The 25,175-nt window shown below is 42.6% G+C and overlaps 1 protein-coding gene across 2 annotated transcripts in view; it reads left to right on the top strand.

Moving 5' to 3' along the window:
* The window catches only part of KCNAB1 (potassium voltage-gated channel subfamily A regulatory beta subunit 1), a 306,973-nt gene that overhangs the window by 204,552 nt on the left and 77,246 nt on the right, over window positions 1-25,175 (top strand). For both annotated transcript variants that reach the window (XM_053658018.1, XM_037155966.2), the window contains exon 2: window positions 1,552-1,595. In XM_053658018.1, the coding sequence (XP_053513993.1) occupies window positions 1,552-1,595 (44 nt within the window). The remainder of the gene's footprint in view (window positions 1-1,551; window positions 1,596-25,175) is intronic.

The raw sequence follows: 25,175 nt of genomic DNA, 5'->3' as shown, positions 1-25,175 counted from the left end.
TCCTCCCAGGAAGACATATCCAATTCATGTGGGAAGACTTCGCACTATGTCTGTGAGAGGGTGAGCAGAGACAGAAATCCCAAAAGTAACTATGCCTTGCCTTTGTTTACTGTGTAACACTTCAGCATACACTACCAGTCCCCACCCCAGATGCTGAGTGAATGGCACAGCCATTGATATCTCATCCCACTAATGAAGAAATTGAGCCCCACAGGAAGGCAGTGGCTTCTCCAAGGTTACCTGGCTAGTTGTGACAACAGGATAGAAACCTGGGTTTTTCAGCTGTTTGCAATGTGGTACACTATGGACTATGTTATGAAATTAAGTGTGTAGACTGGGTGATTCTATAAACAGGAATAATAAGTAAAGGGAAGAAATCGATGCAAAAACGAGCGCACTAATTACTAACTCTGAAGAAGCTACACTTGGAAGATCTAGGGAGGACCTGGAGGAGCTGAGCTACGCTGTAGCTGGAAAAGTGTGTGCTGTTTTGTTTGCGTTGGGGGAGGAAACTTGGGTTCTCATAAGAGCATCTGATTGTAAACTATGGGATGTGAATACTTGAAATATCAAGGGGATCACTGTGTAAAATATATAATTGTCTAAACGCTATGCTGTATACCTGAAACAAATACAAAATAACATTGATTGTAAACTGTGATTGGAAAAGGAAATTTGAGCAAAAAGAAAAAAGAAGGGATGCAATTTTCTTCTGCGTTTCAATTATTTAAGCTTCACCTCCCTACGAATTTCTATGAGGCATCTTCTCTCCGAGAATTCGATTTCTTCTCTGACAGCAGTTAGGCGGATGACAGGAAGATGGATTGGGTTGGGGTTTCCATGAACAAATACCTTATAATAAAGGCCAGAGTGCCCGGCTCTCTCCCTGTGCATTTCCTTTCCCTAATACACTTTCAGGGTTGAAAAGCAAAGGTGCTGATGAGAGAAAAAGGACTCATTTAAAAATGACTATCTGACCTTCTTGTAATCAACTTTGTGCAGCATTTTATTTTTAAAGAAATGCAATTTCACTTAAATAGGCTAAAGGATTTTGTATTTGTTCTTCTAATAATCTTCACCCATTGGTAATGATACTTGGTTTTAGAAATCAATTTGTCAGTTACTCAGCCAACAAATATATATATTCAGAGTCCATTGTGCATCAGGCTCAGCTGCTGAAGAACGAATAAATGATGAATGACTGGTTGATCAATAAGATATAGATCTTGTCATCAAGGAACCTGAATTCTAGAAAGAGAAAGACAATTGGTAAACAAATTAATAAAAACCATTATTCTGGGCTGAAAACCTGTGTTTGGTGGGGACATCTGTTCCTGTGCTGAGCCCGAGCACAGTGGGAGCCCCCAGGGCCCACGTGGAGATGAACGGGAACCTCCCCAAGGCCACGCAGCCCATGTCTGGGGCTCGGCCTCCCCTACGACTCCAGTCAGACACAATGTCACCAAAGTGAGATTAATATTCAGGGTTAAATATATACAGTATCACCTGGGTTCGAAAGAGTGACCACATGTTGTTTTATTTTTATTCCAGGAATCTTGGAAAATCAGGACTCAGAGTTTCTTGCTTGGGTCTTGGTAAGTACTTGGCGTGCCATGTAGGGTGGGCTGGGAGGTGGGAGATTGGGGAGCATTACCAGGGAGTGACTGGGGTGCAGGTCTAAGGTGCAAAGCACTTCGTGACCAGCATTGCCCATTTCTCCTTCTCATCCTTTCCTGCCCAACGCAGCCCCCCCACCCCTTTCTCTCGCTCATGTGTCCATGATGCCGTCTCGGGGCCCATCGGACAGAAAGAAATCAGACTCTAGAGGAAGACTCACATGTCACTTCCCTTTAGCTGATGTGAGGGACCCGGTGGCCTCCATTTGTGTGCTTGACTTTCCTGCAGCCTCATCTGCACTTTTCCTATCCTTATTTTTTCTTTGCCTAAATTCTTCACTTATGTTTCTATATTGTTTTGTATTTTAGATTTTTACAAACTTTCACGATCTACCTTAAATACTTTAGGAACAAGGTGGTTATGTATCTATATACATAAATAAATTTGGGAGGGGGGTTTCTTGACTCCTATCAGTGGAAGTACGGAGACCAGGGAAGGGATGACAATGAACAAAAAAAGATAGTGGCAGCTAATTCTGCCTCCTTTCACTGTATTTCAAAGATATTAAGGTTGTCGAGGCCTTAGTTTTCCTAATTCTTCCTAATGATCTGATTTGGGAGGTAGCGGTGGTCTTTGTTCACCGTAAGTCTAAAGGACTTTGACTTTACTTAATTTAGAGCTCTAACCTTGTTACTGCTCACTCCTGTTTTAAAGAAGATTCACTATCAGGGACAGTCTAACCTTAGTTTTATAAGAACTAATAATTCTCATAATAATTATTCACTATCCATTATTGAAAGAAATTATAAATATAAGCTACCTATAAATATAATAATTTAAGAAATTCATATAAATTAAGAAATATGGTAAAAAATCATTGACCAATTGTTTCATAGAGTCAGGAGCAGCTACAGCAGAGAATCATTTAGTCAAAAGGACATAAAAAATTCTGCCCTGGCTGGTATGGCTTCAGTGGAGTGCCAGCCTGCAAACTGAAAGGTCACTGGTTTGATTCCCAGTCAGGGCACATGCCTGGATTGCAGGCCAGGTCCCCAGTTGGGGGTGCATGAGAAGTAACTGATCAATGTATCTCTCACACATCAATGTTTCTCTCCCTCTCTTTCTACCTCCTTTCCTTTCTCTCTAAAAATAAATAAATAAGTAATTTTAAGTACATAAAAAATTCAACCGAAGGCTCTTAAGACTATAAAAAATCTTAGGTATCTATGATGTGCTGCATGTAAATGAGTCTCCAGAAGGCAGACAGCAGTTTTTTAGAAACCCCGTGTGTTTGAGCTATAGCGGTGAACTTTGGAACAGACGGTTCAGGAGCAGGAGTCCTGATTTGAGCTTCAAGCTTCTTTGAGAGTCTGAACACTTGTGATAAGACCCTGCATGAAAAACAGGAGGAGACAAGGACGTTTAAGGGTTGACTGGCTTCATTCAAAACAGGTAACAAAGCTTGACAGCTTGAATAAGCATTCTTTAAGAAATTTACTGAGCTACCTCTGTAGGCCAGAGGAGACAAAAAAAAAATCAGGGAAAGGAATAATGCACCTGCCTTAGATAATTTGTCAGGGTCTGCAGACCCCATCTGTCAAGTCGAGGGGGAGCTGGGTTTACTGCTGTGGGCTTGGGGGGTCAGCAAACAGCCGTGTTCAACTGCAGCTTTGGAAACTACCTATTAACTGTTCCAAGCGATCCCAGAACTGTAAATGTCCTTTATTTAAATACTTGAAAAGCCATAATTAAAGCTAACAATTCTGACTTTCTCCTCTACCAGAGGACTGGCTGGGAACTTCTTGCCCTGCCAAGCTTTCTTTTGATAAACTAAAACCATGTGTAATCGAGAGCAAGCAGGTGAAGTAACTGAAACTACACCTGAAGGAACACAGCTCTGCCAGTGAGAGAAATCGGGGAAAAAAATTAAGTGTCCAAACCCACCTGTGGGTTGCTGTAACTAGCCTGGTGTATAAATACACTGGCAACTGCTATTAAGACTCAAAGTCAAAGAAACGGATGGAAAAAAGAGTAAATCCATCAAAGAATGACTGAAAATCACCTGTCTAGTGGGAAGTGAGATCCTCTTCTCAGAGAGGAAGAATCATTCTTTCTGAGCAAACGTTTCAGAAACCAGGCGTTGTGCCGGTATAGGGGACACCAGGATGAAAGCGGCAAGGACCTTGCTCTCAGACAGCTCCCAGTGTGGCAGGAGTCAGACATGCAGAAACAGACATTGTATTTGACAATGCCGTAGTAGAGAGTCCAGGGTGAACCAAGTGCAAGCAAAGGCTCTTGGGAATTTGGGACAGCTTCACAGGGCAGATACTGCACAGTTGAGACTTGAAGGGAGTCATCAAGCAGAGAAGGAAGTGGGAAAGGGGGTGAAGAATTCAAGACAGAGTGAGCAGTACAAGCAATGGCCCAGAGGGAGACTCCCCCAGAGCAGGAGGTACTTGGGGAAACACTGGTGTGTGTGCAGAATATTGTGAACGTGAGGTGCTTGGGAACCTTAAGAGATGAGCCTGGAAGGAAAGCTAGGCCTGATGGGGAGCCCTCACTTGCCCCGCTCAGGCGGGCAGCTCTTGCCTTCTAGTCCTGTGTTCCTCCAAGTCCTAAGGTCCCAAGGTCTCGGGGAAGCTTGGAGGATAAGCAATAGAGAGGGCTCCGCGCTTCTCTCCACACTCCTCCGCCCATCAAAGTAGCTCTTTTTCTAAATGTAAATATAAATTTTTAAATGTAATAAGTAACAAGTCACTAGTTTTTAGAGTGGTTTTCAGTTCACAGCAAAACTGAACAAAAAGTACAGAAAGTTCCCCTTCCCCCACATACACGCAGCTCCCCCCACTTTGGCCATCGCACACCAGAGTTGCACCCAGGTTACAACTTTACATTAACACATCACTACCTCCTGAAGACTATAGTTTACATTAGGTATATGTATAACTCTTGGTGTTTTACATTCTATGGGTTTGGAGAAATGTACTTGGCGTATACTGACCATTATATCATACCAAGTAGTTTCACTGCCCAAAAAATCCTCTGTGCTCTGCCTATACATCTCTCCCTTCCCTGTAACCCCTGGTAACCACGGATCCATTTACTGTCTCCATAGTTTTGCATTTTGCAAAATGCCATATAGTTGGAATCATATAATATGTGGGTTTTTCAGGTTGGCTCCTTTCACTTAGTAATATGCAGTTAATTTTCCTCCATATCTTTTCATGGTTTAATAGCTCCTTTTGTTTTAGTTCTTCACATCACATTGTGAAGTGGGGCATGGAGGGGGAGGTGGAATTCTGCCAAACAAAAGTTTAAAACTCTGCTCTAGTGTGTGCAAAACCATCTAAAAACTTGGATCAGGAGTAGGACATGATCAAATATTTAGAATTGTTTTCTGGAGGTGATACAAAGGCTACATCAGAGGGGGAAAGTGTTGAAACCAGGGATAGGCAGATAAATTAGGGGCCAGATGATGAGGCAATGGCGTTGAACATGGACCAGAAGAAGATGGTTATCTAGGAGGAAGAATAATCGGGACTTAGTGACCTTGGGTGCAGAACGAAAGGCCTCCCTGAGCAGAGAAGGGTGCCTGGGTCTCTGGACTGGGCATGGGGTGGATGAGACAAAACCTCAGGAGGAAATGCAGGAGGGAGCAGTCAGAGGAGGGAGGATTTGGAGATGCGAGAGCTGTGTTGGGAAGTGGTGATCAGAGAGCCTGTGAACTTCTGCTTCAGATACCCAGAGGGAGCTCGGGGCTAGAAATAAAGACTTGGGAACTTCTAACCCAGGCAGTGGACCTTGGGTTGTCATTAAGATCACCTGCACAAACAGAGGACTGAGATATTTGTCCAGGTTTTGAACAGCAGCCTTGTGGAGTTTTCCAGATTGTATATTTCCTGAGAGCAGAGATGGCCTCTGTTTTCCCTGTACCCCTATTGTGCCTTCAGCAGATCAAAATATCTGGCAAGTGAAGGTGCTCAAAAATATTTATTTAATGAAGATCTGCATAGATGGGTCAATTGCTAAGGAATGAAATAAAGCACACTGGGTAAGAGTGAAGATCCAGCAGAGGACAGACAACATGAATTGATGAGGTCCAGCCAACCCAATTCTTTGGTTTTCTTCAGCAGCATTTCAACTCAGAAACAGAGAAGGCCACATGCAAGTGGAGTGTGGGAGAAGAGACAGCCCAGTGTGAGGATGGTCCCCAGAGCAGGTCAGGGCCCAGGGGTCTGCTGCACACACCATGCCATGGAGTGCATGGGTTGGCTCAGAGCCTTCTCAGCAGGGCCCTCACTCCTTCCATTAGCAAGAAGCAACTGCCCGCACTGGGTGGCTCCACACAGTCTGGAATGAGGAGCAGGAGGCCCATCTCATTCATGCCATGGGAGGCAACACACCACAGTGGGCAGCTGCTCCTACACGTGCTTGAAAGGGGCTGACTTTACCCCACACCATTCACTTTTGATGTGTGCGCTTCCCTCCCGATAAGATGCTTTTGAGAAAAGGGGCATGTGATGATTACTTTTATGTTCAGTCTGATTGGACCATGGCTGCCTGCACCTGGAGAGTTGGTCAAACATTGTTCTGAGAGTAGACGAGGGGTTCTTGGGGTTTGGATGAGTGTGTTTTTGGATGAGGGTGTTTTCAGGGTTGGCCTTGAAGTTCTCTGGAGCTGAAGTCCTGGGACGGTACCTGGGGCAGTCAGACTGTGCTCAATCCCCTTCCACTCAGCACCTGCCGCCTGGGTCCAGCTGGCCTTATTTCCTTCCCTACCTGAGGGAACCTTCTAGAGCAAAAGCAGTGAATCATAAGAGTAAACTGTATGACTTCTTTCTAATGTGTTGCGTAGATGCAGAATGTACTCCTGGCTCATCTTCCTCTGCCTTAGAGATGCTCTTGCTGCACTAAATATTTTGGCACTAGGAGAACATGACTTTAAGTATTTAACGTGGATATATTATTTTTGTGACACTCTTTGTGACTGTCATTCTTATTACTGAAGCCAATGCAAACTAGCCACCTCCCCTATTGTCATAACAATACCGATAACAACAGTATTTATAAAGTGCCTCCAAGACTCCTAAGAAACAATTTAATAAGTGCAATTTCTTCCCTCAGAGAGTCTACTAATTTTTTTGCATAACAGAATCGGAACTATCTTAAGACCAAGATATTCACAGAATGTAAATGGTGTGTGAATATCAAACATATAACAAGAGAATTTTAGGCTTGTTACTTTTCCTTGAAAGTCTACCTTGAGTAAATGCCATGGTGCATACACATTAAAAAAGAATAGACATTTGTATTTTTACAAAATTGTTTTAAAATATTGCTTTCTCATTTTTCATACTTTCCTGGATAAAAATCCTTCTTAAAAATTTCTGAACACTTGGCTGCCTCTGAATTACCAGTGACTGCTGCCCACGTGCCTTTGCCCTCCCTTGTGGAGTGTGTTAGACACAGCAGGGTAAGAACGTGAAGCCTGAGGCTGCTTGGTCGGAGCTGGGGCTTGGGGGAAGGAACTTGAGAAAGCATAGGTGTCTACAACACCCTGTGTGCATGCATGTGCACATACACACATACATGCACACACTCGTCATCGCCTTCAGGGTAGTGGCGAAGGGGGGAACAGCCTCTAATGCTAACCTGGGTTTCAAAAGTGAAACAAATGCCTACGAAACATTTCATTGAGTGTCAGGGGAGAGGCGGTCCTCCATAGATCCAGATGTGGGTGATTTGCTAGAACTGATAACAATTCAGAAACAGGGTCTCACAGTTAGGAGAGGGAGAATTAGTTCTTATAGGCACCAGCCCCTTTACAGATGAAAAAAAGAGGCATATACAAGGGAAATGTCCCCAACCAGTGGTAGTGACAGCAAAGCCCCCATCATCCCACCCTGGCCCCTCCACCAGCCAGCAGGTTCCTGCCCATTGCCTCCAGCCTCCAAGTCTCCATAGCCCCATTTCTCTCCACTTCCTCAGCTTCTTCCTCCAGACATAAACAACTGGGCCAGGCACATATGCCCATTCCAGTTCCCACAATCAGGATGTGCTTAGTGGTCAGATTCAGCCTGACTCCAGGGTGGTGGCTGGGTAAAAATGCCTTTACTTTAGAAGTAGTAAATATTAGAGCCCGAGGAACTTCTGGCATCACCCTCCATTGTTAGGGTAGATGATGACCCATCAAAGTTCCACAGACAGAATGGCAGCCAGAATCTGTGTCTCACTCCCATGATCAAGTGTGCTTTCGCTGTAAGAGATTTCAAAGTAGGAGTGCCACTGAGTGCAGACCTTTCGCTTTTGTGTGGGTGCCCTGAATGAAGCTCTGAAGTCCCGTCTTTCCCTCACTTTCCCAGTGAGTACTGCCCTAGAGACCTCATGAGGTTCTGCCCAAGCTCCTGCACTTACAGAAGCAGCCTAAGGAACACCTTGTGTACATGCAAGTCTATTCTACTGTGTGCCCAGAGTTTTTATCACAGAGCACTCTACAGTGATAAAATTCTTTTCCTAAACTCTATGAAGCATAAAAGCCCAAATGAAATTTTTTATAATTTCCATCAACAATTCAGCTGAGCTCCTCTAATAGGCTAAACACAAGGGAAGCAGTGGGGTGAGTCCACCCGGAGAGTGGGGCTGTGCCTCTGGTGTGCTTGGGTTAATTGAGGGCAGGGCTGTGGGGAGACACCTCTGGGAGGGTGGCATAAATGCCCAAGGGGTAACCTGCTGTGGGTCAACACACTCAGGGAATATGTGTGGAGAATCATATGTGTGCCTCAGAGGCCTTGGCTGCACAAAATTAGGAGTAAAATCTCAATTTATTTTAGGTCTACCAAGTGTGGATCAATCAGAAGCCTTCTTGAATAAGTGAACTGAAAACCTAGCTCAAAGCAAAGCAAAAACATCAGCTTAAGCAAAAACAGAAATTTCTAGGCTCACATAGAATTTCTGGGATCACATGGACTGTGGACCCATATGGCTTGATCCAGGGATTAGACTATGAGCTCTGCAAGCTGGAAGGTTGGTTTCATTCTCAGGCTGGGTGACCAGATGGCTCCAGAAACTCCAGGCCTCTTATACCATGAATTCTGATTGGTTTATATATCCATCCTGAGCCAGACATTGAAGGACTTCAGCCAATCAAGGTCCTCTTTTGAAGCTGGGGAAGGGTTTAAATCTACCCAACCTCAGGATGCAGATTCCCAAAGGAAATTTAAAGTGTACTTGCCTAAAGAGCACTGATATTCCTGGATCCTGAAAGCCCTTCCCCCTGTTCTAGCTTATCAGAGCCTTTTCTATGTCATTGGTAGCCAAGGTTGAAAATTTACATCCTCCCAACCTTTTCTAAAGCATAAGGCCTGCTCAAAATTTGCAAGGTCAGATCATGTTTACCTCCTGCTATCTCAGTTCATCTACTTGACAAATTTTCCCTCTGCAGGGTGAATATGCAGCTTTGCCTACTTAATATACTCTCTTCTGTACATGTTTGTCATAATCCTAAAAGATCAGTGAGGCCTGAGTCTCATTTACAAATAAAAGCTTCGTCATAACACCTGGATGATGAAAATAAGCCAAGGAGGACCTGCTCAAGAACAAGGCAGAAAATATCCTCAATGCACATTTTATATTTGATAACTAACTAAAATGAGAGGAAGGAGAGGCTACCCAACATGTAATTATAGGGAGCGGGTGATGCGGTGATGAGCAGGAGCTAAACTAGAGCTGACAGTCTAACCATGGGGAAGGCTTCAGGCTGAAAAGGAAGGAGGGGGAAGATGGACAACAAGAAAACAAGCTTTCTGTCATGTTTCTTCTGAGTCTCCACCTCCCCTCCTGTACGTTTGGTGCCTCCATTTCCCAATCTATGCTACCCTTTCCTTCTGCCCTTACTGAGCAGAAACTGCAGCCCAACTCAACCCAGCTGCTTTCGGCAATGATACCCATAACTACTGGCTGAGGAGAGGAGGCCAGACGGGTCCTGAGATGTGTTTCTGGAAGTGACGCTCTGTCTGACTTTGTTACCTGTTACACCATTCCCAGAGTCAAGGCTGAGGAGCAGAACAGCACCCCGATCCCTGTCAGTACATTCCTGGTTGGGCTGGTCAGCTACCCTGGCTCTGCCAGTGAATTTGCTGCCTTTAGAGGGCAGAAACCGCAACTGCTTCTGTCTGTCTCTCCTGTAAAGCATGGAATCCAGCACTCTTCTCACTGATGCACAGGGTCATCAACTGCACAATGGTATGCCAGATGCTATGCTGGGGAAGTGGGAGAAAAGATGCCCCAGGGCACAGTGTCTGCCCCCACACAACCTGCATGGGAGTGGGAGGTGGGTAGGGGAGAGCTGACCTAATTGACCGCCTGGCATCCCCAGAGGACATCTTGCATTTATAACTCTTATATTGACTTATTTCTTGCTGGATTCTCAGCTCAGAACACTTGCCTAGATTGGAGAAGGTACTCAATATACACTCATTTATGAAATGGATGAGTGACTGAATGAATGAATCACAATGTGACCAGTGCTCTGAGAGAAATATGAGATGCTGTAGTAACACATACAAGCACTGCCTCAGTTAGAGTTGGGGTCATGGTGGAAGGCTTGCTGAAGGAAGAGATATCTGAGCTGATTACCAGAAGGGTAGAAAGGAGATAGTTCAAACAGAAAATGAACTAAAAACCAGTTTAACATTAACATGATGGAGTTAGACAGATAGAGAGATACAGGTAAAAGACACAGAAATAACAGATCAGAAAGTTACTACCTTTTCTGGGGAGCAGGGAGAAACTTCAGAAGGAAGCAGGATTTTGAAGGATGCATAGGAATCTGTCAGGTTGATAAGAAAAAGAAAGCCACTGGCAATTCTTTCTGTGAATTTTCTATTTATTCTTCCCTCAGATCCAGACTTGATCGTTGCTTTCCGGAGCACCTGAGTCCAGCTAGAGGGTTTCTATTAGTCGCATCACAAGCTTTCTTACTAGTGTGTAGCCCACTGGGCCCTGCACTGTAATTGCTTGAGTGTTTTTCTTTCTTTCCTCACTGAACTGGGAGCTCCATTATTGTCATCTGCCATTTTGACCCCACCATCTGGCATGGTTCTGGAAGAATGATGAGGACTCAATAAATATTTTCTAAATGAATTGATACGTAAATTTCAGGAAGGGAACCTTGGAAGTCTAAATTTGCATGGTCTAGAGAGAGAACTGTATGGGAAATAAAACAATGAGAGAAGGTTTTAGAAAGATTATAAAGAACCTTGAAGGCCATGCCACAAAGCTTGCAATATATTGGTTTTGTGATTGGGAGTCTGAAATAGTTAACACCAGTAGTCATTTGACCAGATGCGTTTAAGGAGCTCTGGTCCTTACTGAGCTCTGGTCTTTGTGCCCTTACTGAGCAGAAACTGCAGCCCAACTCAACCCAGCTGCTTTTGGCAATGATACCCATAACTACTGGCTGAGAAGAGGAGGCCAGACTTGTCCTGAGATGTGTTTCTGGAAGTGACCCTCTGTCTGACTTTGTTCACCAGAGGGTCACTTCCAGAGGGTCCCTTCCATTCTGGTCGCAGTGTTCACCACTGCAGATGGCAAATTGGAGAGGACTGGGGATAGAGGCAAAGAGAAGGGCAGTATATGACTCAAATATTCCCACTTTTATAGCAGATTACAAGTAACAATCAGCTGCTCACTAATTGTGAGCCCAGTTCATTATATGGTGGACATGTAGAGAAAGTCTATGCAGAATATACAACATCTAGCACAAATAATGCCCCCTTTTTGTTACAAAATTCTAAGCATGTAATTTGGTAATATAACAATATCACACTCAAGCACACCATATGACATGTTAAGTGAAATGTTCAAATTAAAACTATAAATTATCACAACCATACTATCACCTTATCAACCACACTCAAGCATGCATCACTTTTGCTGGACCCTGTGTATGGACGCTGGGAGGTAGATGAGGCTTGACCAAACTAAAAATAGGTAAACAAGATACAAAATGAAATGTTCTAAAAGCATGAAAGTTCAGAAGAAAAGATCTAATATAGATGTCATCATAGTAAATTATCAAGTTCTAGAATTGGGTAAAAATAATAGTGCTAGTTCCTACCTATGTTCTTTAAGGAAAAGGACAAAGACAAATGGAAAATAAAGACATGGGCAAATACAAATAAGACAAGTATGAGAAAATAGAAGGAACAGAAGGGACCCTCTTCCATGGTGACAAGAAAAGAGGAGGAAAAATGGGTCCCTCTTAGTTATGTTTCCTTAACTCTGATGCCAGTGCACACCCACCAGACGCTTAGGAAGGTGGAGCGTCTGCATCCCAGGGGGAGTTCTCAGGCAGCTGGACACCCATGGGGAGCAGGGCAGGGCATCATTCTCATCTGCTCTGGAGAGGTCGGTAGATTTGGTAGTAGAAAGTGGAGGGGGTTACAGGTTGTTTGCTTCTATGTTCTTTGCTGAATTGCTCTGTGAAGGTGTGATTATCTGCTGATGATGAAGGAAGAGAAGGTGGGATCTGAGGATGAGAAAACTAGGGCAGGTTTGAAATCCAAATAGTGAAGAAAATTAGAAAACAGAAGGCTAGTGGTCTCTATACATAATTAGAATAACCAAGAATTTACAGCACATGAGTCTCAGCCATCTGTGATTTTTCTTCACAGCTCAGCATCTTGGTTATAGGTGATGAACACAGTCAAATTCATCCAGACATGAATTTTTGCCAGGCAGGTGTGATGAAGGAAGAGTGAAGCAATGGAGTTGAGAAGAGGGCAAAAGAATTGTCTAAACGATTAACAATGTTATCCAGCCATCCTAACCTTTCTGGTTGAGAAAGAAATAGAGACTAGATGAACTGGAAGAAAGTAAGGAGTCAGAGGCCAGAGTATGTGAGAAAGGCAACTGCACAAGATCAGCCAGAGTGAGCAGTGGCACTACAGAGCTGATGACCTAACAGAGAGCAGATCTCTAACACATGTGTTTGGAATCTGACTGGGGCACACCTCCACCCAAGTTATCTTGTGTGCACTTTTCATGGCACCTTTCTGGTCTTCTAATTCCACCTGATTAACATTTTTACTGTTCCATCTAATAGTCCTCAGCACTGTTACAAACATTTTTTTATTGTTATTGTTTTCATTTTTTAATTGAGTTTTATACGTGGGAGTTTGCAATATCCAGGGAGAGCTAAATGTATATAAGTTCCTTACCAGTGAACCTTTAAGGAGGGTTGACATTTTATTGAGGAGGCTGCTGTGTTACTCCTCCAGTTGACCCACCAGAGCTATGTGAGGGAGATAGTGCACCCTCAGTTATGTCTGTTAAGAGAGGAAACAGTGACACAGAAAATAAAAAATGCACTTATGTTTGTGTTCAGAATGAATTTTGCATTTTTATTTTTAGAAGCCATAGACATGAAAACCTGGTAGTGGAAAATCAAGAGTGTCCTGAGTTAATGAAACATGTTAGGAGAATATAATGACCTAGTAGACCACTTCTGACTGGGCTTAGGTTACGCTTTTAAATCTCCAAGTTGATTAATCATTCTACATGGCACCAGTGGGAGAAATCCCACCCTGAACCCCTAAAACTGATATGTCTCACTTGTACCCTGTTCTATCAGGATTGGTGGTCCTCATAATCTTGTCCTAGAAAACAAGAGTGCTGATGCTCTTATTTATTCTACCTTTTTTTTTAATGTCTACTGGACTATTTTTTCTAGTCATTTACTGCCACTGGGATTTTTGCAGAAGTTTAATAGTACTAATAAAATGAATGGCAAAGAGAGAATCTTAAAAGAATAGTCTGTAATCCTTTGTTTAGCCAGGGCTAAAGACCCCACAAGGCATTACAATCTTCAGTTTGAGGTCAAAGCCATGTTCATTCTTTGCTGAATTGTTTTTCAGTGTTTGGCCCTGTACTTCATGTCTCTCTTCTTACCACTCTGAGCTTCCCATCATTTTGGGAACTTGTAGGGGATTTGAGTTCATTCCAACAATGTTTTAATCACTGCCTAGACCAGTTTTCAACTCTGGCTGCCATTACCATCACATGGAAAGCTTTCAAAAAATACCTGTGCCCGGGCTCTTCCTTAGACTAACTAAAGTAGACTAAGGTAGTCTAAAGTAGTCTAAGGTAGTCTAAAGTAGTCTAAAGTAGAATTTGGGGAGCAAGAAAGGGCATCAGCTCCCAGACCTGAGGGTCACTGGCCCAGACAAGGAGCACCAAACTCTGCTTCCTGGATCCCCAGTTGAGTTACTTGCTCACCACATGGCTGAGTCGGCTATGAAAGCTTTGAGCACCTGAGAAATGCTTCCCAGGCAGCATTCAGAAGACACAGACAGTGACCAGGGGGGCACCACCATTGGTGCCTACTGCAAAAAGCAAGTGCCAGGTGGGGTCTTTGTTTTTAATTTAGCTTGGTCTCCAGTTAAAATTAAGACTCTTATAGCATTTTACAATGTTTAAGTCTATTCATTAATCTCCACATATCACTTCAGAACAATCCATAATAAATAATGAATATTTCTCTGCTTTGTCAGGATGGTGAATTGGTTAGAATCTATGTATTCTAATGTTGACTTAGGCTTTCACTGTGTTCTCTGGCAAAGTCATTTCTCTTCCTGTGAAATTTTCTGCTGCCTAAAATATCATCTTTTTGGAAGATAAGAAAGAAAATAACATGTAATGAGCATGTGTTGTATGTTTAGTTCTATACTAGACACTGGGCATATACCTGTGATTTATTTTCAACCAGTGAGCCACGAGAGGCACAGTGCTGTGCCATGAGAATTTTTAAAACATACAATATCTGACTATGTAGTCAGGGCCACTGACCTGTTTTCCTTTAAACTGTCAAATAAAGAAATGACAATAGCCAATACCTCAATAGCCATCTGGTGTGAATGAATCAAAATTATACCTATTATTTTTGCCAGATCGGCAAAAAGTGTATTTTTGGGTGTGCTGCAGAATTGTTGTAATTGTAATTATGTGTGCTATGAGATGAGAAAGGTTGAAAACTACTGACACAGTTAAAGTCATTAAGAGCATGGCTGTGGAGTCAGACCTCCAGGGCTCACATCACGCCGGTCCAGCCACTCCCCAGCAAAAAAAAAACCCTCAAATCACAGAGTGCCCATGAGTTTCAAGTGAGATAACACTTATAAAATGTGTAACACAGTACCTGGCATCACTTAAGTTCTCAAAAAGCTGTTGGCTGGCGTCATCATCATCCCATTGGTTCTCACAACAATACTGGAGCAGGTATCATGATCCACTTTTATTTTATTTTTTGAACCAAATTGCTGGTTATTTATTTTATTCTCTAGTTTGTTTGTTTTTTAATGTATTGGGATGACCACTGTTTTGCAAAACCATACAAGTTTCAAGTGTACAACTCAGTAAAGCATCATCAGCACACTGCATTCTGCACCCATCGCCCCAAAGCAAAGTCTCTTTCCCCCCTTTGTCCACCTCCCCCTCCTCCCACCCCCCCTTTCCCTCTGACCAGAGATGAGCAAAGTCTCAAAGATGAATCTATTTATCCAAGGACATACTTAAATCAGGTATGTCTGGAAAAAAATGCCTTCCCTTCAGGGTTGTTGAAAACTAAGAGAAATAATTTTAGAGTGCATTGCCTAGGACCTGAGAGACAACTGACCTGCAAACCAGAGGTCTGGTCTGTGTGTTGGAGGGACAGTGATGAGCAAAACAGTTGGATTCCCCGTCCTTGTGGAGAGTAGGCTGCATCTCCACCCAACCTTCGGGAACCATGAGGTGTGGTACGCACCAGATCTTTTGGTGGCACATCCTTTTCTGGTGAACAGAAAGTTCTAATCCTTGGTAGTGAGTGGTCCCTAAGGTTCTTCACTAATCACAAAATAATCAAAGATAGAATGTCACTAGGTGAGTATCTCTACTTCCCCAGGAGTAGAAGTTCCTTCTAGGAAGACCCACCTTTGTTTCCTGAAACCAGAGCCCCTGGTGCTAGCAGAAGAAGTAACAAGGTGCTATTGCCACTGTAAGATGGAAAGTGATAGTATTATTCTGCTGTAATGACTCCATAGATCCATGCCAACCTCTTAGCCATCCTCTGGAATGTCCTGTCACAGCGTACACTGGTGTGCTAGCTGGTAGATACCCAGACCACTAACTTGTATAAAGGCCACAGAAGTATTCATTCAGATTAACTCCCTTTTAAGCAATAAATTAATGAAAAGAAACACAGGTAATAAAAGCTTTTCTTGAACACTGCTTCTATGTTAATCATTCCCTCTCTGCTGTTCTTAAAATTCATTCATTCATAAAGCACTTAATAAACCCCTCCTATGCACCAGGTTTTATATAGTCTATGGGGATACAGAGATTATCCCAAGATTTTAGTGGTTTTGAAAATGTCTTAGGAAGGCCTATCTTCTGTGTTTGAGAGCAATGCAAATTATTGTTGACACAGAAATATAGCTTTTATATTCTCTAATGTCTGTGGTTACCTAAATTTCTGAATAACTTCCCATACAGTATGTTAGGAAATTTCATTCCATCCCCATAAACTCAGGACTATGTGGTTATGTGGCCCATCTTGCCTGAGGCCCAAGCCTGGCTGGGGACAGCAGTACCAGATCAGGCTGCCAGGAGCGGCTCTGGGCTTCTCCTGTGCCACAGTTAATATTTCAGTACAGTGTCAAATAGCGTTTCAAAGGAGAATGAGTCTGGGAAGACTTTTAATTAAATGGAATCTCCTAAGATTAATGATATACCAACATGGTTTTATGATTTAGTATTCCACTTTCTTCTTTAACGTGAGAAATTTCTACACATAATTACTGAAAAGGGGAGGCCTCTGACTCTTAGATAGAAATAGAGAGTCAGTTCATAAGAACAATCCATGCACGGTTCTATGGGAGATGCACAAATACCCCATCTGTGTGATACAGTGAGGAATTTTCCATTAGGAAAAGCATATAGTTTTGTTGTTGTTTTTTTAAGCTAAACTCATTAACAGTTGGTACCCATCAGGAATAGATAAGTTAATCTCTATATGTAAATGTATAAATCTACAGGGAACCATGAGTTAATCTACAGGGAACTGAGTTAATTTTGCGATTTCTTAAATCTTCAGGTTTTTGCTAAATTGTCCCTTATACAGTTCCCCAGCTTTAATTTCTCCAGATTTCAAAAATGTTCTTGGGTCAAAAAGTATGTGAATCATTGCGTACCCTTATTTTGAATTATTAGTGATATTGAATACTATAAACATCATAAAGCCCATAGCCCAAGAAGGAGAATTTGAAAGGACTGTTGTAAAATATTTTTCATTCTTTTTTACAGTGTAATATCTTGTTTTCACTAAGAGTTTCTTTGCCTCAGCATGGAATAAAAATTTCTTTCTTCACATATCCTGATAGTCCTGTGAGCACACATTGTTCTTTACATACAGATACACCAGAGTTATTCAAAATTATTACTGCTTGGGAAGAATAGCTCACTGAATCACCAAAACATATATCCCTGCACAAAGATGAAAATTTGACCTGAACTTTCTAGAGATGAAAGTGTAAAGATTATGTTGACTTTCAAATTTCTTGACAACTGTGTTTTTCCTAAGAGTTCTTATTCACAGTAACTTACTATGGAAACATAAATCCAAAAAAGAAATAAGAACATATTTTTGAGTACATACTATGTATGTTCCAGGACCTGTGCTAGTTCACAGAAAGAAAAAACCTTTCAATCTTAAGAACAGATCCCATTTTAGAAGAAGATATTGAAAATACTTGAATTTATTTTAAAAAAGAAAACAGAAATTGCCTTTTGGTTCTAGTGTCCCATGGTAGGTGTCTGATTTTATTCTAACACTATGTTATTTCACCTACGTGTACCTTCCTTATGCGTGTTTTTCTGAAGAACTAAATGAATCAGGCACATTAATGAAGAGTGCTAGTTATAAGTGTTCCGGAAACTTCATTGTAAGAAATAATTTTTACATGTAAATATCAGTGCAAGAAAATATGAGAAATTTTGACCAGAAACTTAGGAAAATATACTAGCAAAACAAAAACACTGCCTCTTTTTCACATTCAGGAAGTAGGGAGAGCTGTAATCCTTGTTTATGAATGGATTCCCCTGTGAAGTAATAAGGATTTTTTTAAACTTTGCTTTTTATTGTAAAAGTAATGACATTTATTTCAAAAAATTAAAACACACTGAGAAGAATTTGGGGGCTCTATTTTATATTAAATTTTCATAAAAGGCTCAAGGTGTTAAATCAATGCAGGAGCCATACCCTACATAAGGAACTTAAAGGAGCTTAAGCCTTGGATTTAAATTACTATGCATTATTAATTCAAATACCTACCTGTGGGGAGTGGAGAAAGGTTTGTTCCCTGGGGGAAGATTTAAGGCTCTGAAATTTCATTCCTATCCTATGCTCACAACAGCCTCTGCAGAGGAATACCCAGCCTTGCAATTCTGCCTTATAGACAAAACCGCCTCTTCTAAACTCCTCGCCATCCTTCACCCTACTTCCTTGACTCTAAACTTTACTGATCAGATTAAAGAGAAAGAGAACAAAATGATTCCAGGAAGATTTGCCCTGAAAAAAATCTTAAAACAAAATGGAGCTGGCAGTATCCCTTGGGACTTAAGCACATAAAACCTTAAATCAAAGAAAGAAGGAAAATATCAAATATTTGTACATTCTCTACAAGGATCATGAAGAATCTAATGTCAACCCCAGCCAGTTAACCCTCAAACCTCACTTACACGCGGAATTAGAAAAAGGCCCCAGGTCCAACTCTCCTCTGGTTTTTATGGGAGACCCAGCCAGCCACCCCAGGCAGGTCCACCCCAGCCTTGCCTAATTTAAAACCAAGCTCCCCTGTGCCGCAGCTACCTTGAGCACTGGTCCACCCTGCCCCAGACTCCTTCAATGACAGGCACGTCCCATTATCGCCCAGCTCTTAGCCTTGGCTCCAGGTTTCTTAAGGATTTGAGAGCTTCATGCCCAGGACGGCTCTGTGCATGAGGGTCTCTGGGCAAGACAAGCTAAAACCTGTTCTTGGGTTGAACTGGGAGGCTCTGAGAACAGGCAGGTGGCCTAGAGAACTGGGGTTGGGGTGGGGAGTAGATCCCCACAGATGGAGCAGGTTTTGGGGACAAGAATAGATGTGAAGCTTATCAGAAGAAAAGTTCCACGGGGGAGGCATTTGGCAGAGGGAAGAATGTGGGAAGATTCGGGAAAGCAGGATATTGTTACAAGCACTTAGAGCAAACTCTAGGCGGCAGCATTTGGCCCAAGGGGGTGGGGAAGGACAGTAGGCATCGTATTACCAGAAAGCAGCGTGGGGCTGGCAGAGACCATGGCCTTGGAGATCCTACTTCTAACCAGCTGTGGAAAAGTCACTTCCCTACTTCTCGTTTCCACATCTGTAAAATTCTTTACATTTTGTGCAGAATTCTTCAGACCCTGCAAAGTTGCCTGCAAATGGGAACACTGATTACACCTCACCTGTCTGAGAGCCTACCTTGATTCCACACGGCCTTTACCACTTCCTTCCCTAGTCCCAGTGAGAGCTCAAACATTTTTACAAAGTGCAGTTGTGAAAGCACCCCATTCATACCCCCAGAACTTGAGTGGTATTATTGGTTCTTGCAAGAAAAGGTAATCAAAGTTTTTTTAAAAAGGCTAAGTTGTTTTCACATCTGTTAACTCAGGCCAGATGCTCATTAGCAATACACTAGAGGTGAAAAATGAAAGACCAGGCTACAGCTTGAATTCTAAAATAAGGGCCAGGCTCTGCAGAAAGCATCAACATATGCAAACCAGGCCAAGGAAGAGCACTTTACACCGTTTGTAAAAGGTAGAGCCTTGAGCCATGTCCCAGGTGCCCAGACACAGGTCCACTTCCGGTTTATCTGTTGTGGCCACACTGGGTTGCTCAGAACAGTGTTTTGTCTCCCAGTCACCTAAGATGCTTGTCGCATATAAAGAATCCTGCATTCTACCTCAGATGCGCCGAACCAGAATCTCAGAGTGGGGCTCTGCGAAGATCGTTCATATACCCTGAGGAGTAGAAACCATTGATCTGAAAATGGAGATTAATGCTCACGTGTGGCAGACACTGTTAAACACCTACCAAATTTCAGTGAATCCTCCTAACAACACTGTAAACTGGTTATTATTATTACCCTTCCTCCCTGTGCTAGTGAGTGATGGAGTTAGAATTCCAGCCCAGGGCTACCTGATTTCCCTGACCTGCTCAGCCACTCTGCTGCCTCCCCAGCAGGACAATAGATCTAGTTCATGTTCTCCAATTAGCAGAGAGCACCAAGGGCAAGGTGCCAATTCTTCTATTACCTTTGTCTGCTTCCGGGCCCCATCATCTGAGGCTTCCCCTCAGGCTAGACTTCTTGGAACTTGCTTTCTGTGTTTGATTCGAATCCTGCATCAATATGAACATTCAGGTGCCGGTGTAACTTGGGTATCTGATGGAAAGAATGGTGCCGGCTCCACACTGTCCTGAAAGTTGGTCGGGGGTACGAAGGACTCTGCAATATGTTTGCTTAGATTTAAATCCCAGCTCCAACTCCACTGCTTACTAGATACTTGAACTTTGGGCAAGTCTCGTAACCTCTGAACAATGGGGATGGCAGCGAAAGAATGAGAAAGGCCAGTCAGGGCGTAAAGGAAAGGATGAGATACTGAAACGTGCATATGGGAAGAATCTGGAACTGTGGTGCTCAGCCCTGGCTGCAATTAGAATTTTCTGAGGATATTTTTAAAATTCTGACGCCAGATTCCTGTTCCCAGAGATCCTGATTGAACTGATCTGGTGAGGAACCAGGTCAGCAGAACTATTGAAAGCTCCCCAGGATATTCAAATGTGCAGCCAGAGTTGAAAAGCAGTCTTCCCAGATGGGCAGTGGGGGAAGCCGCCAACAGGCTGCCTGCACGAGCTCTGGGGTCAGAGATGCTTTCTCACCGGAGCGAGAATGCTCGTGGTTTAAAATCTTTACTTACTGATTCCACAGATGATTATGAATCACCTGCTGTGTGCAGGCTCCTCTTCAGAGGCTAGAATCAAAAAGTCAGGCTGAATTTGATCCCTGCCCTCAGGACAGTTGCAGTCTGATGGGAAGTCATTTGCAAGAGTAAATGCGGCAGTGACGCTGCATTGTGGTCAGTGTGGTTACAGTGGCTTGTTTGAAGTAGTAGCAGAAGAGAAAATGAAACCACCCCTCCCTTCAAAGTCCAACCACAGAATCGTGAAATTACAGAGATAAAGGAAGCTTAAGGTCCCTGATTTTTTTAAATATTTTTTTTATAGAGGGGGAAGGCAAGGAGAAAGAAAGAAAGAAAAACACTGATGTAAGGGAGAAGCATCAGTCTTCTGCCTCTTGTACACACCTGACCAGGAACCAAATCCATAACCCAGGCATGTACCCTGGCCTGGGATAGAAGCAGTGACCTTTCACTTTGCAGGATGAGGCCCAACCAATGAGCGACACCAGTGAGGGCTTAAGGTCCCTAATGTTCTGCATACAGAAACTGGAAATTAAGGAAACTAGAAATCACAACTTTCTCAGGGTCACAGGGTTAATGGAACTGAGACCTAAAATGCTCGCTTTGACTCAGCAGGGGAGTGTTAAACAGCAGCACTAGACCGTGAAGCTGAGGTTCCAGGTCCTGAGGCGTGAGTAGGATAGGAACGTAAGTGCGTGGGAAGGGTTACATTCTCAGAAGACTCAGCCCAGTGCCCGGAGGAGAAAGTATACACAGGGTAATGCCCTGACCCTGATCTCAGGGGGTGGCCAACAGTTTGGTGCCCCTCCTCCAGATCAGTACTGGTCCTGGGCTCACACTCTGTTTTTTTGCTCTCCACAAGATTCGGGGGGCTGCTCCCACCTCCAGCTTCACCTCACTGTAGGAATAATTGTATTCAAAAGAGATGGTAAACATGTTAATTTTGCCCAGTTGTATTGTCTAAGTCTAGTGAGATCTGGGATTTGAATCCCCAACCTTAAATTTTTCAGGGATATAATGGATTTTAGTAAATAACTCTAAGCTAAACACCTCCAGATTAAATAACTAGTTCACTACCGTGTGGTCCACCTTGACTACATTAACCTGGAATTGACATGGGCTCTACTTACAAAATTTAAAATAATTAAATCCATGGTGAAATGTGTTGAATTGGTTCTCTCTTCTCTTCCTTGCTCTGACCTTGGTGCTTGCTCTTGAAGTCTCACCCGTCACAGTCTACATTCTTTTAATCAAAAATTCAAGCACTGCCCCTGATCCTCCCTGCCACCACCTTGGACCAAACCACTGTCACATGTCACCTGGTTTATCACAACAGCCTCCTAACTGCTGCTCACGTTTCAGCCTCAGCCTTGGAGATGTGTCCTCAGCACCGCACACAGCACATAGTCCTATTTGAGGGGTGTCAGATGGTGTTACCTTCTATTCAGAAGTCTTCATTGGTCTCTCTGCAAGTTCCTCCCATTGATTAACATGACCCCACATGATCTGTTCCTTGTGACCTCTTAGACCTCCTCACATTCTCTCCTCTAGCCACAATGGCCTTCTCTCTGGTCCTGAGCATTCTAAGCAAGCGTACCCCTCCTCCCCATATGTGTTCACCACACACACGCCCTGGAACGCTCTTCTGCAAGATGGCTGCATGGCACCCTCCTTCACTTTCTTTGGGTCTTCTCAAAAGCCTCTTTCTTTGTAGCCTTATCTGGCCACGCTGTCTAAAAATCTCAGCAAATACTCTAGTCTTATAAAAATGACTCTAACACTCATCAATAAACATGGTGCATTTTGTATTTTATTAATACTTTATTTATAAACTTAATATTCCTAAAATAAAGTTAATATTTCTAAAGTTAATATTCCTAATATAAACATATAGATTTAACTTATTTTCCTTATTTTTGTCTCTCCCTATAATTCTGCTCCATAGAAGGAGAAATAGTCACAGGTTTTCCCCCTGTTGTATCGTAGTCATTTAAGTACAATGCCTGGCACAGGGGAGAGACTCAAATACTTGTTGAATGGAACGTTAGTTGCAGTATAATAAATATTACAATTGCATTTGTATATTTCCTTCTTGACAGTTATTAAAAACCTATCCAAATTATAGCAGGTCAAAGTGCAATAGAGAAAAAGACATCACCAAATCTATAGTTTTAAATGGATTCCAACCCAGATTGAGAGACATTCTACAAAGTACTTGATCAGTACCTTTCAAAAGTGTCAAGGTTGCAAAAGACCAGGTAAGACGGAGGGACTATCACAGATCAGAGGAGGCAAAGGAGACACGCACACTAAATACAGCACCGGGTCCTGCATGGAGTCCCGGAACAGAAAAGAGGACAGTGAACTTCAGCAAAGGTCTGTACTTTCGTTACTAGTACCGTACAATCTAGTTTCCAGGTTTGATACCTGCACTGTAGTGATGTAAGATGTTAAAGGGCCAGGAAGGTAGCCTCTGTGAACAAACATTGTTACATCTAAATGTCTAAATAGCAAAGAGATCACTTCAATGATATAAGCATGTTTCTTGAATGAATGACAAGAAGTAAACCACCAGCAAAGTAACTAAGTAAGCAGGATAGGCGTGTATGTGTGTGTGTAAAGGCAGTTTTCCTTCTCTGTTTCCATTTTGCCAATCATTTTTCTGTGCCGTGGTAGGTGTACGCCAAGGGACCCAAACAGAGATTTTCAAAGCATATATTCCTTGGTGCAGGAAGGAGTCTCATCGGAAGATAAAATAGCAGTTCAAAGTTCCTGATACTCCCTCTGCTTTTAAAAGGTTAGATATAACCTTGTTATTTGTTATTTAGATATAACAAATGTCAGTTCAGTGAAATTACCTTCTAAATAGCATCCCACTAATTTGAGATTTCGCAGTGAAATAATCACATGCCATCCTAAGTCTCAGGAAGGCGTGTTCTCATTAGAGGCAGAAAAATGATTAAGAAAACAGTCACGGAGTGCTTCCGACAATTGTATTAACTAACTAATAAACCACCTTAGAGCTTGTGGAGGTAGGCAGTCGAGGATGACGTCACTCTGGCAGAGGCCCGGTCTGGAATGCTCTATCCCTCTCCATCAGGAGAGAATATGAAGAACACTCATTTGTAAGTGGCCAGTCTTCCTCGGGGACTGGCTGGGTGGCCCCTGCCTACGATGTGTCACACACAGCCCCCCACATCAGGGGATGGAAGAAGGCAGGGAGAAGACCTCCAACTCCTTCTCCAGGAGGCAGTGCTGGGAGGGTACCCAGGGACCCAGAGAAACATGGTAATCACCTCGGGACTAGGACTGTGATGAGCATTACTCATGTTTCTTAAAATCAAAGTATATTGGTTTGCTCAGCAATTTATCCAGTATTTTGTAGATTAATGACAGAACAAAAGGCAATTTAATTTAACCAATTATTGACCGTCTACTAAGGACTCACTTCTGTGGTAGGGCTGTGGAGATTAGAAGATGAATGAAATCAAGCTAACCCTCAGACAGCTTACCCCTAGTGAAAAATACAAAGCTGGGAAACAAATAACTAGAAAACGGATGAGTAGGAGATGTCTGAAGGGCCAGGTGGGTCGCCAGCCTCAGCAAAGCGAGCCGAGCATGAGTGGAACACAGTCCCAGAAATGTTATCATGCACAGGTCTTAATGCACCCAGAAATATATATGCCATTTATATTCTATTTTACACTGATTTTTATAAACACTTGAAAAATAAAATATTAACTATTACTATTTTTCACAATTTATCGCTGCTTGTACTTGGAATAAAAAATCTGATATCTTTTATTCTGTACCAAAATATCAGGCAGGCCCTGTAGTTTCTCACTGCCATGTGTAAAGCCTTAAAGACTTAAACTGGAGTTAGTGGGCAGTTTTGTTCAGATTCACTTTTCAGATCCATATTTAGAAAAATAAGCTCTTCCCAGCATGGATAGAATTATTGTAAATGGCCCTGTAAGTAGGGTGGCCTCCAAGATCTGCGTACCATGCTGGCTTTCAGTGCTCTCATGCTTAGTCTCCAGTGCCATCTTGTACTACAGCTTAAGTACTTCAAGTCATAGCCCTTCACTCGTGCTATCGAAAATTAAGTAAGAGCCCTGTGGGGTGTAGTCCTGCAATGAGAAAGAAAGGTTGCCGGTTTGACTCCCAGTCGGGGCACATGCCTGGGTTGCGGGCTCAGTCCCCAGTTCGGATGCTTGCAAGAGGCAACCAGCCGATGTTTCTCTCTCACATCAATGTTCTTCTCCCTCCCTTCCTCTCCCTCTAAAAAGAAATCAACAAACTTTTTTTCTCACAGAAATTGGCTTTATTGTATTTTCCAGCTATAGTTGTTTATAAATATAATGTTGCACTTAGTTTGAATTTCATATTCAATTGGGCAGCCTGCTTTAATATATTCATTACACTTAATCAGAATGACAATTCTTTGGGAAATATATTTCCAAAACTCCATTAATCTGTAAATGCTTAATGCAGTCAAGATTGATGTTGAACTAATACGTTTGCC

The sequence above is a fragment of the Artibeus jamaicensis genome, unplaced genomic scaffold, assembly GCF_021234435.1.
Source record: "Artibeus jamaicensis isolate MK-2021 breed Jamaican fruit bat unplaced genomic scaffold, CSHL_Jam_final scaffold_474, whole genome shotgun sequence".
Classification (NCBI taxonomy): domain Eukaryota; kingdom Metazoa; phylum Chordata; class Mammalia; order Chiroptera; family Phyllostomidae; genus Artibeus; species Artibeus jamaicensis.
This window is presented reverse-complemented; position numbering and strand designations above follow the sequence as displayed.